The sequence below is a fragment of the Mastomys coucha genome, chromosome X (assembly GCF_008632895.1).
Source record: "Mastomys coucha isolate ucsf_1 chromosome X, UCSF_Mcou_1, whole genome shotgun sequence".
Lineage (NCBI taxonomy): Eukaryota > Metazoa > Chordata > Mammalia > Rodentia > Muridae > Mastomys > Mastomys coucha.
Window position 1 is genome coordinate 52,365,708 of NC_045030.1, and position 13,258 is coordinate 52,378,965.

Genomic DNA, 13,258 nt, shown 5'->3' on the forward strand with positions numbered 1-13,258 from the left:
GCTGTCCTGGAACTCACTCTGTAGACCAGGCTGGCCTCCAACTCAGAGATCCTCCTGCCTCTGCCTCCCAAGTGCTGGGGTTAAAGACACGGGTCACCCTGAAGTCTTGCGAGAAGATGTGGCTTTAACATTTCCCGTATTTCCGAGGTATGTGCCTTGGATGTCTTGCTTCCTTTTCTAAAGTGTAAGAAGAGGCTGCTTCAAAATCCCAGTTCTTCCACAAAAATTCCACTCCCCACACATTTCATTGTGAGAAGTTGGTGTTTGTTCCCTGAAGGTCTAACACATACATAGTATGGAAAGAATACCATGGAATATGTGTTCCAGGAAGACATATCCTGTCCAAAGGCCCCAGGACTCAGTTACAGAATAATGCAATTACTTAGAAACAAGACTTCAGCAACGGGGGGCTGGTGAGATGGTACAGGGATGAAAATGAAAAGCATTGGTATTCTTGCTGAGGACCCAGGTTCGATTCCCAGTATCTATGTCATGGCTCACAACTGTTTGTGACTCCATTTTCGAGGAATTCGTGCCCAATTCTGATCTCGTCTGACACGTGGTGGTGCACATGCATACATTCAGGTGAAACACTCACACACATGAAATAATTCTTTCAAAAAGAATAGAATTAAGCCAGGCAGTGGTGTGTACACCTTTAATTCCAGCACTCAGGAGGCAGAGGCAGGTAGATTTTTTTTTCCCCCGGTTTAATCAGTTTTATTGATTCATGCTTTCAGCTCTTTACTCAGTTAAAAACAAGGCACAGCAAACACAGCTTGTTCTGGCTCTATACATGCATGCCGCTCATTCTGTATATCAAAAGTAATAAACAACGGCGATAAAATACGAAGAGTTATAAAAGTGACAGTCCAGCCTCACAGATGGCACTTAACAGTCCAGTCTAGAATGGTAACCCAACACAATACATAAGACTGAGAAAGTAAGAGAGCATGCAGCAAGTGTGTCCCCTCCAGGACTGGGCTAACAGTGGATGTTCTTTTTATACACGATGGGGATTTTTTTTTTTTTTTTACTCCCTACAGTAAAAGGCAGAGCAAGTTTACAGCATCAGTGACATCAATATGATTACATTCATATGCAAAGAGACCTTTACAAAATTAAAAAGGAGGGAAAGAGAAAAGAAATCAAGGACCACTTCGATTTGGAGTGAGTTAAAATCAGAATGAGCATTTTTGTTGTACATATTTTGAAATTGAAAAAAAATCAAGACATAACCTAAGGCAGATGACAAAGCACGCACTTGAGAGCAGAGATCGGATGTCACAATATGAACAGACTGGAAAGCAGGATTATACAGCATGATGACTTTGAGGCAGACAACCGTAGCTAACCCAGTAATCCAGCACTATCCTAGTTATTACAACTGGGCTATTTAACTAACAGAGGCTAGTTAAAGGCATATGCCGTTCTCCACGCAGAAGGGCTTCCTTTACCTGAATCCTATCAAAGGAAATAAATCACTCGATGATAAAAGATGATCTCTGTGCACCCATGCCCACACAAAATCCACAAATACCAGGTTTATATGAAAAGACAAACATGGTTTATTCTCTGAATGAGTTTTAAGGGGCTTCTTCTCCTGTGTCCGTTCCCCTTTGCTTAAATTGGATTTAAGATTTTAAAATCTGTACAGGTTTAACTAGGGGCTCATAGAAAAGTGCTGGGGTGCTCTACTCACAGGAACGTGATAAAAGTAGCTCAAGTCCAACGTGAGGAGTCTCTGGGATGGGCGAAGGAGCAGATTCTAAAGCCAAGGCAGATATGCTCAAATGAAGCACAGTGGACTTCCCTTTGTCCTTAAAGGAACTTCATTCATAGCAAAGCATATCTGAACAAGATGTGCTTTCCAAGCCCAGATCAGCCTAAGCCAGTCACATTCTGAGCCCAGTCCTTACCGTAAGAGAATCAGGATGACACAAGCCACCGTTATCTTGATCTAACTAGAAACAGAGCTGGGGGGAGGAAGGGAGTACTGATGGAGAATATTGTGATATATGTATCAGCTGGGATGTCTTAAAGAACAGCTTTTCTGCCGACTTGACTGTCACGAGGTATAAAGTGAACTTTATTGTCATGATAAAAAAAAAAACCACTAAATTGCAAAGCCACATGCTCCCATCTATTTTTTAAAAAAATAATGACTAAAGACCAGTATAAAAAATTAACACTTTGAAAGAAAAGAATTCACAGTGACATCTGCTGTGACACCACTTGTCCTGTGTCAGGTTTCCCTGACACAGAAGTGGAAGCATTGACACTTCATTTAATAATGAGTTGAGCCGTCTCTCCCTGCAGACTCTGCATATTTCAGGGGTGAGGGTGGGGTGGGATGGGGGCTGAGAACCTCCCAGCTTATATTATGATACATGGACTCATAACCCATAATGAGCGAGGCAGAAAGACACAACCTTTGCATAAGCAGAATAGTAGCACAAAGGTGTGTTTTATGGACCAATTCCCAAAGCTAGGATACAGTCTGTGCAACAAAGCCTGCCAGGAAAGAAGTGGGAACCGAGGGCTGCACTTCCTAGGATGCACAGGAAGCTGATCGTTGGTAGTTTCAGAAAAGGGAGGCAGGTAGATTTCTACTCTACAGAGCAAGTTTCAGGGCAGCTTAGGGCTGTTACCCACAGAAATCCCATGTCGAAAAACTAATAAAAAAGGAATGAGACAACAGTAAGTACAGGGTTATGTTGTACACTCAACACCAGTGACTGGTCCTAGAAAAAACAATTGTATTTATCTTGTTTTCATTTTATTATATTTATTTATGTGTGTGTGGGGGGGGGAGAGGAGTGACAAAGCGGGCCACTATGTGTGTGGAAGTCACAGGACGGCCTGCAGGAGTGGATTTCTCCTTCCATCATGTGGGTTCCAGGAATTGAAACTCACACCATCGGACTTGGCAGCAAGCATCTTTACCCACTGACCCATCTCTCCAGCCCATGAATGTATTTTTATGTTAAATAAAAGTAGGGTATTTGCTCCTTTCAGGAAGGCCAGTTTACGCTCTTGAACCACCTTTAAGTTTCTTGAGGATCCCAGCATGATTCACACAGTGAAATCACCTGGGTTAGTCCAAATCCTTTGACTACCCATGCCTCTAAGGGCTGTGCGAGGGTGTTAGGATCGATGAAATATCTCATTCGGGATTCTCTTGAATTAGTGGTGTTAAATGCTGGTTCAAGCTAACTGTGGGATCTCAGTTAGTTACAGTACAGAATTCCAACCCAGTCTATCTAGAAGCTCTAAAGTGGGGCTCAGGAATTTGAATTCTTAAAATGTTCACAGATGATTCTGTGGTGCTCCCAGGCCTCTCTGTGTGTAGCTTTCTCTAAGCTTTCTGGCAAGCTCTAAAAACAGGAGTTATCTTTCTTGAGCCACAACGTTAAAGCCAGCTGTGTGAACAATAGGGGACACTCCGGGTTTCCAGGGAACTCAACTGGGTGAAGTGGATCCTTTCAGGCTCTAAGCAAGAAAAATGAAACTATTTTGGCCATGCTCATTGTCCTCGGGCTGTTTGCCTGAAACTAGTAGGTAAGAGCCTCTTAACTTCAAGAGACTCGGGAAGACTAATCCTGAGAATAAACACTTCCACACTGAGAGCCACTCTAGATGCAAGAGACAAAATTGGCTCTAGGGGAAGGAGTGCATGTCTATCCCTCGCCCCCTGCTGGTGAAGTTAGTAAATGCAGCAAAGTTGTTCTCTGTTACTGAATAGTTGCTGAAAGTTTGCCCAAGCAACGGGAACAAATCCTAATCCCAGCTCAGACACCCAGACAGCAGAAGCTAGGATATTCTTACAAAAAGGAAATGGCGCTGGGCAGTGGTGGCGCACGCCTTTAATCCCAGCACTTGAGAGGCAGAGGCAGGTGGATTTCTGTGTTCGAAACCAGCCTGGTCTACAGAGTGAGTTCCGGGACAGCCAGGGCTATACAGAGAAACCCTGTCTCGAAAAACCAAAAGAAAACAAATAAACAAACAAACAAAATGAACAAAAAGGAAATAGCCTGAAGGTGTCCTGCGATTACTCCATGTCAAATTTCAGGCTTCACTCCCCGAAGGGAGGCTTGTGAATCTGTTTTGCTAAGAACCATGGCATAGCAACAGCATGGACAAACAGGGAGACCACTTCCCCTATGCAGACTCTGAAGCCAGGGAAAGTAATTAGTCCTGTAGCTTTGGGGGCAGTGTCTCACTCGGTAGCTCAGCCTACCCAGGAGTTCATATATGATGCGCCTGAACCAAAATAAGAAATGCACTTTATATGACCAGCTCTCATTCTGTGGTTGGTATTTATTTCTTCCCCAATAAGTATTGTGACTGCCTTTAATCTTAGATGACTAGAAGAAGCTTTAGGCAGGCTCTTGGGTAAGAAACCTGGCTGACTTGAGCCTACCCACCAACCCCGCATGGAAATCAAGATACTTCAAATAAAGTGGTGCCAGGCATTGGAGGCACACATCCTTTGATCCCAGCATTCAGGAAGCAGAGGCAAGCAGAGTTCTGAATATGAGGCCAGCCTGGTCTACAGAGTGAGTTCTGGGACAGCCAGGGCTATACAGAGAAACTCTGTCCTGAAAAACAAACAAACAAACAAAACCCAAAAATAAAACCATAAAATCAAACAAAGGGGAGCTACTCCGGATGCTTTCCTGCGTATCCTTCCAAGGGCCTCACTGAAAGGAATGACTAGTCGACTGAGGTTAGCTCTATTCTTCTTAGTTTGTGTGTGGGTTCCTTGGCAAGATCAAGGAACCCAATTCATACAAGAACCGATTGACAAGATCAGTTCTTGTCAAGATCTTATTAAGATCATCGATTTTTTTTTCAATTAATTTTACATGTACACAGACATTTTCACAGCACTGGATTCTGAAGAAATGATCAAGACACAATGCAGTCACACTTTTTAGGTCAAGGACAATCAATCTGTAAAGGAATAACATGACAGTGTGTTATCTGGACTAGGGTCATAAATTCTAAGGTCCTTACAGAGATAAGTGCTGGGGGATGCCTTGGAAGATAAGGGTTACATCAAAGAGTTTGTTTATTCAAGGTCACTGCAGTCTCTTGTGACCAAGGCCATTTCCCAGCTTTGGTATGTGAGGGCCATCCCTCCTGAAAGAACCATTATGACTTGCTGACTGTTGAAAACGCAGGCCAAACGGTCTCTCCCGAAGTTCCATGTCCTTTCGGCTTGAAGTCATCTATTGAACAGCCTGGTTTATTTAGACATGGCACTTGTTTAGGATTAACTTTAGTTTGCTGCCTTTAAGTTTCCCACTGAATTAATGACAGTTATTAGACTGCTATTTTTGCCTTTTTGACTCAATGTGTCCCTCTGTAGCTCAGACGGTCCAGGAGCTCAATACGTAACAGTCTAGGCTGAAACTCTCAATCCCTCTGCCTCAGTCTCTTGAGCAGGGGGTGAAGGGCGTGCACCTACCACTTCCGTTGGGGAGTGCTCAGTGGTAGAGCCTTTGCCTAGTATGCATGAAGACCCGAGTTCCATTTCCACCACCACCACCACCACACACACACACACAAAAATAAAAACCAACCCAAAAACAACAAAACAAAACACTTTGGTAGTAGGAAGAAAATGATCTCATTTTACTAAAATAAGGCAAGGAAAATGATGTATCATACCAATGCCAGTACTTACTAATAATATTACTTCCAGAAAGATGTTAACCTAGTGTCTTCATCTATAAAATAGGGTTGCAAATATTTTGTTCAGGAATTTTAGAAGATTCAAGGAAAATAGCTTAAGTGAAATGTAATTGTTGGATAAGATAATTGTATATTGTATTTTCCACATATTGTTGTGTGTTGTTACACTTGAGGGTGTCTCTATGTAACCTTGACTGGCCTGGAGCTTGCTATGTTACATAGACTAGGTTGGCCTCAAATTCATAGAGGTCTGCCTGCCTCTCCCTCCCCAGTGCTGGGATTAAAGACCTGTGCCACCACCACTACCTGGCCCTAAATCAACTTGACAAACTATTTCAAGGAGGGCGTCAAGGTGAGAAGGAGGGACTGGAAGGAGAGGACGAAGGGGAACCTGCATTCAGGATGTAATGTGAATAAATAACTTAGTCAATAAAAAATATTTTATATTGTCTTTACGGCACTTTGATCCAATCAACAGAGAGACAACTGTTTAAATAGCCTACTCATTCACTAACAATTATTATGCTCGGAGGCTCTGAAGGTTTGCTTAATGGTTATATCTCATTCCAGGGATAGTGAGATGTCTCAGCCAACAAAAGTGCCCATTGCTAAACTTGAGTTTGATTCGAAGAACGCACATGGTAGGAGAAGAGACTTCCTAAGGTGACTTTCATTGCACACTCATGAACTATAGCATGTGCACACCCGTACATACAAACTCATAATAAATGACTAAATAAGTGCAATAAAATTAAACAAAAGCCCCTTCCTACTAGACTATGCTATAATTCATCTAATCAGATAGATTATGATGGAAAACTATGGAACAGAGGGAAATGGAGATCATGGATAAAGAACAGCCCCAAATATCCTTCAAAACAAGGACATTTTACTATTGATATAACATGTTTTCAAAAATTAAAGGCATTGAGGAAATAGCCAAGATTTCTGGGAGTGAATTCCTGGTAATAATTGATAAAATATTTTGGAGTAGGGATTCAAAATATAGCACAGAGTAGCCCGAAACTCTCCTGTCATGAGACAGGATGAAGAGTTTGAGGCCAAGCCAGGCAGTGTTGGCACACTTTTAAATCCTAGCATTCTGGAAGCAGAGGCAGGTGGATCTCTGTGAATTCAAGGCCAGCCTGGTTTACAGACTGAGTTCTAGGACAGCCAGGGCTACAAAGAGAAACCTGTGTCAACAAACAAACTACCACCACCACCACCTCCACCAACAAACTCAAACCCAAGGAAACAACTGCAGCAGCAGCAGCAGCAGCCGCAGCAACAGCAACAGCAACAACAACAACAACAGAAGTTTGAGGCCAAACCTCTGCTAAAAGGCTAGGTATGTAACTAATTGGTAGCGTATGCTTAGCATATGTTAGCATAGGCCTTGGGTTCAATCTCAAGCACTACAAAAAAAGCATTTTTTTTCAAAATGTAAGAGGAAAGTTTTCTTCCAAATGAGATAGGATTCTATAGTACTTTACAGCAAGGTAGTATTATCTTAGTTTTCAGACATACATCTCTTATCAGCCATCCAGAGGAAGAGGCATATGTGTATGTATGTATGTATGTGTGTGTATATATGTAAATTATATATATTTCTGGGAATTCAAGGCCAGTCTTCTCTATATAGTAAGTTCCAGGCCATCAAGGCTACATAGTAAAAGTTTGTTTCATCCCATCCCATCCCATCCCATCCCATCCCATCCCAAAACAAACAAACAAACAAACACACACACACCCACAGGCAAAACAAAATCCTCCACTCAGCAGTATGGTACTGCAAGACCTGGGAATGATAAATAAAAGTTGCGAATAGCCACAGTGCTTATGAACTGCTAGATTTCATTGATGTGTATATTCCAGTATTGCACCCAAGAATTATTATTAGTGACATTAGTTAACACAAGTACCATTATTACAAGACTGTTCTCTAAACACACCACCATACATGACAGATATACATAGGTCATAAATATGGATATATATCTACATATGTATATGTATGACAGATATACTCATTATTAATGATTAAAACAATAAGAGAGAAACATAAGAAATCCCCTTAAGTTTGTTCAGGAAGGAAACTTCCCATTAAATACAAAAACCAGTAAGAGCAAGGCTACTGAAAGACATGAGTTTCAGAGAACTAAGGTATATGAGCTGTTGTTAAGAGTAAGTTCCTCACAATTTAAGCAAAAATAAACCCAAACTCTTTATAAAAGAAGACAATATGACTGGCTGGAGAGCAGGCTCAGTGGTTAAGAGCTTGATTGTCCTGCCTAGGACCCAGGTTCAGTTTCTAGCACTCACAGTGTATGATTTACAATACCTCTAACTACAGTTCTAGTGGTGCTGATGATGACACTTCAAGGGCACCTGAATACACGCGTGCGCATGCGCGCGCGCGCGCGCGCGCGTGCGCGCGCGCGCGCACACACACACACACACACACACACACACCACTTACTTTCCAGATATGAAAGAAAATGTGATAATTTTCTGAGCCTGACTTAACACAAGGAGCTCCACTCTTATCTACTTCCCTGCAGATGACCAATTATCATCCTCTTTATGGCTGATAAAAACTCCAGAGCATATGCACCACCCTTTCCTTACTCATTCGTCTCCCATTCACCTGTTATTGAGGTTCTAGGTATTTCATATCCAGCCTACTGTGACTAGACTGGCAACAAATACAAACATGCAAGGAGTTCTGTTGCATGCTTAACCAGAGTCCTGCAGGTATCTAGGCAGAAGAGGAACAGATGAGTTATATGGCACTTCTCCTTTAGTTTTTGGGGAACCTCAGAGAGTTCCATTGTGGCTTTATGAGTTTACATTCCTACCAGTGGTCTGAGAGTGTTCTTTTGCTCACAACCTTATGATGATGGCCATTCATAGACTGTGGCAAGATAGAATGTCAATGTAGTTTAACGTTGCCTCTTCCCAATGATTAAGGGTGTTGAGTATATTCTTCTGTATTTATCAGCCATTGATAGATCTTTTTTTAAAAAAAAAATTTTATTGGTATATATTTTTAAGGAATAGATACAACATTTATTGTGTGTATGCATATCAAGGGTACATGTGTAGAGGTCAGAGGACAACTTGTAGGTGCAAGATCCCTCTTTCCATCATGACAGTTCCAAGGATCAAACTCAAGTTATTAGGCTTGGTAGCTCGACCTTTTCTCACCAAGCAATCCTAACAGCTCTATTCTTTCTCTAAAATTAAGACTTTTAAAACACTTTTATTTACATTCCAAATGTTGCTCCCCTTTCCCAGAGTTCTTCACCTGCTCCCCTTTGCCTCTGAGAGGGTGCTCCCCCTCCCACCCCCTTGGGCATCCCCCTTCCCTGGGGTTCACCTTTCTACAAGATTAGGTGAATCCTCTCCCACTGAGGCCAGACAAGGCAGTCTTCTGCTACAAATGTTCAGGGAGGAAGTGGGTCGGAAGCTTGGACCAGCCAGCCCATGTATGCTCATTGGTTTTTATTTTATGTGCATGACTGCTTTTCCAAGTCTGTGTACATCACATGCATTTAGTGCCCACACGTAAGGCAGTAGAGAGCATCTTTACTGCCGAACCATCTCTCCACTTCTTTTGAGAAATATCTGTTTGGTTATTGACTAATTTGTTCAATGTTTGTATTTCTGTCACTTCTTTGGTAATTTTATACTTCGTTGTTTTCGAGACAGACTTTCTCTGTCTAACAGCTACCCTGGAACTTGCTCTGTTGTCCAAGCTGGCCACAAACTCAAAGAGATCTGCCTGCCTTTGCCTCCAGAGTGCTGGAATTAAAGGCTACCATTGCCCAGGTCAAAGGTACTGGAGAGACTGCCATGTGTGCTGGGGACCAAAGTCTCTATGAACCTCGCCTTTAAATGTCTGAGCCATCTCCCCAGTCCATTTCAGTTTTATTAGCATATACTAACCACACATAACCATGCATCTCTTCATAGATCCTAATTCCATGTTCGACGTACAGATGGTAAAGCTGTCTCCCAGGTCTTTGGGCCATCACATCTCTCTGCTTCACTTGCTGCTTTGCAGCTTTTTAATCTCATGCAATCCTTTGGTCAATCCTTACAACCATTTATTGAGCTGTTAGGTATTTTCGGAAAGTCTTTGTTGCTTCCTTTACTGTGAAGGACCTAAGACTTCTTATTTATTTTCTATTGTCTGTCCCCCACTATTGAAATACAAATTTCTCAAGGATAGTGACTTCAATAATTGAAACACTGAGAATAGTGACAATCAGTAAGTTCTTAATACATGTTTGCTGAACAAACCAAAGAGGTCCAACTATGTGTTGTCAAAATCGGGCATAAGAATCTAAGTCTCTGTTGTTTAACAATTATTATTAATATTATTATTGGATTTTCAAGACAGGGTTTCTCTGTGTAGCCCTGGCTGTCCTGGAACTCTCCCTGTAGACCAGGCTGGCCTTGAACTCAGAGATCCGCCTGCCTCTGCCTCCCAAGTGCTAGGACTAACGCTGTGCACCACCACCGTCCATTAGTGATTATTTTTCTAAAGATGGTAATGAACTGAAAGTAAACCAGTTGTACTTCTTATTCAATTGGGGAACAAAAGCCACTATTCAGTTTCATGCAACGGCTATATTGAACTGAAAAAACTCAGAATAGCCTGAAGAAAACGGAAGAGTGTCAAGGAAAACTTATATAAGCAAACTTATACTGATTACCTGAACTGTAAAGAAAACTTAAAAGAACTTTAAGAAACAGAGTCCCACCCACAGAATAGCGGAAAACCATATTCCTGAGTTAACCACTGCCACATCAAGAATGTACTTAGTCATATTTTTCAGTGTTAGAAGTTATTTCATGGTAAAAGTTTTAACACTTAAAAATTGGGATTTCATTAATACTGTTAAAAATGGAATGTTTTAAAAATTTGTTGCTTCCTTTACTGTGAAGGACCTAAGACTTCTTATTTATTTTCTATTTAAAAATGTAAGATTTGTAAGTGGAAAAAGTGTAACTGACAAAAAAAAATCCTTGAGGTAGGTACAGAAATAAAACTTACTACTTCAAAATAAGCCAATCCCAAAGATTTTGGAAATACTATTGATAGTAGGTATCAGTATGAAAATTAACCTTGATTATGATTGCAAGGGCTATACTACATAACAAGTGGCCACTTGAAATGGCTTTTAGTGTGTTTCAAAGGACAGTCAGATAGATCAGATTTAAAGTCAAAACAGCATTAGCCAGACAAAACCCTCTTTGAGATCCTGCTGCCTTTCATCATAATTAAGAAAACAAGTCTTTTGTTAAATGGGTTTTTTTTTGGGGGGGGCAGGTGTGGTGACACATGCTTTTAAACTTCAGGAGTCTGAGGCAGGTGGATCTCTGTGAGTTTGAGTCCACTCTGCTCTACACAGCAAGTTCCAGGACATCCAGGGCTACATAGAAAACCCTAGGGTTTTCTTTTAATTTTTATGTTTTATGTGTACTGGTGTTTTGCCTGCATGTACATCTGTGTACCACATGTATGCTTAGTGCACGCAGAGGCCAGAATAGGACATCAGACTCCCTGGCAAAGAAGTTGCAGATAGTTGTGTGCTACTATGGGGTGCTAGTAACTGAACCTGGGTCTTCTGGAAGAGCAGCCAGTGTTCTTATCAGCTGAGCCATCTCTTCAGTCCATCTTTTGCTAGCTTGTAAAATAGTTCGCATTAGAAAAGTATAAATAGTGAGCTTTTAAGTGTGCTTAAGGAAACAGAACAAAATGTAGTCAATAGATAAAAATCTCAGCCAATAGACAAAGCGGGCAGTCTTCCACGTGAGAAGGAAAATAATTCTTGTTAGATGATACAATCTGTAGGTTTTTATATCAATTTATTTAGTATAAAACATTTCCCAAGTGTTTAACAATACAAATTTTCTTAAAAAAATAACATCAAAACTGTTCAGAAAAATCTCTATTTGATGTAACCAAAATAAACAAACACCAAAATAAAAAAATATACATCTCTCTATATACGTGGGCAAGAAACAAGTGCATTTTTGGTCCCAATATTTTTGAATATATTATATTTATCTAAGGAATTACATTAATGGCTAAGAAGATAATTACTAAGTTAATAGCAATGTAACTTAAAACTTCTTTTAAGATTTGTAAGTGGAGTTTTTGTTCTTTGTCTTCATTTCCTGACCACTAAGATGTTATGATAGTCCCAAGATAGAGAGAACATATATTAATGTCTAATGAACTGAACAGGTACCACTCATGCTTTTAAATCCAGCACTTGGGAAAAAGAGGCAGGCAGAAATCTATGAGTCCAAGGTCAGCCTGATCTACATACTGAGTATCAGGACAGCCAGGGCTATATTATAGAGACCATGCCTCAAAAACCAAACCAAACCAAACCAAACCAAACCAAACCAAACCCCCAAAAGCAAAACAAAAAGAAAAGAAAAAAAGAGAAACTAACAATAGGTAGCTGCATGAAATATGTAGAGAGTTTTAAAGAAAATTCTTGGCATTTTAAGCAAACACAAAAGATAAGAATTAATCAGAAATTACAAATGTAGATAGTAAATTGGATGAATGACAAAAATTAAACTATTAAAATTTTTCAAAAATTTTTAAATACAAGAATTGTCGAGAACTTGTGGAATGATGGCTAAAACTTTAAATGATAACATAAATAACTGTTACTTTGGAGCCATAACTTCAAAAAATTTGTTTTTCCAAGAACATGAATGTAAGCTTCACTCACTTGATTCAAACAAACTCATAAGCTTACACTTAAGAACCCAAAGCCCTCAGAGGGAAGTTGTGCTCAAATCTATTTGGTGCACCTTGCAGGCATCGACGGCCAGATCACTATCGGCCTTATGGAAGGCCTACAAACTGATAAAATCCTAAGGCCACACATTGAAGCACGTCTCACAGTCAAATAAGTCACATTCCTTGGAAAGAGAGACCAGTCATCAGTTGTGTTCATTGAAGGGGACACTGTCCAGGAGTACACTGGACATATGTTTTTTTTTTTTTTAATTTCTGTGTTGCCTTTGCATCTGAAAAATAGACCAAGGACATACAAAGGATGAAGGAAAAAACAGCTATCCTACCACCAAGACTTACACGAAATTAAGAAGCAGACAAAACAGCAGCTATACCATTTGACACGAAATATCCGGAAGGCAAGTACAGCAAAGAAAAATACAAGTAAGAATAGACTACAGCAACTAGGGTGCCTTCTCCAGAGCCAACTGGAGAAGAAAAGCACACGTTAACATGTTAACCTGACACAAAGATAAGATGGAATAAGAGTCTACTGCCATCTGAAAGCTGGGAGGAGCTTGACACTGAGAGCCAGTGTTGTGAATTTTAACTACCTTCATGAAAACATTTCAGAACTTTGAACTTAGGAAACTGGATTTGTGAAAGCAAACACTGAAGAACTTTGAACTTAGGAAATTCCAACTTGTCTTGCACCAGGTTGCACGAGCTTCACAGAGCAGGAATCTACTTGAACAAGCCACTTTAAAACAAAAACAAAAAGACTTTAAT

The 13,258-nt window shown here is 40.5% G+C and overlaps 1 protein-coding gene across 1 annotated transcript in view; it reads right to left on the bottom strand.

Annotated features, from left to right (window-relative positions):
• Positions 1-11,560: 11,560 nt before the first annotated feature.
• The window catches only part of Znf280c (zinc finger protein 280C), a 54,851-nt gene continuing 53,153 nt past the window's right edge, over positions 11,561-13,258 (bottom strand). Inside the window, 1 exon segment of the mRNA XM_031357014.1 lies at positions 11,561-13,229. Within this exon segment, the coding sequence (XP_031212874.1) occupies positions 13,214-13,229 (16 nt within the window). The 3' untranslated portion in view covers positions 11,561-13,213.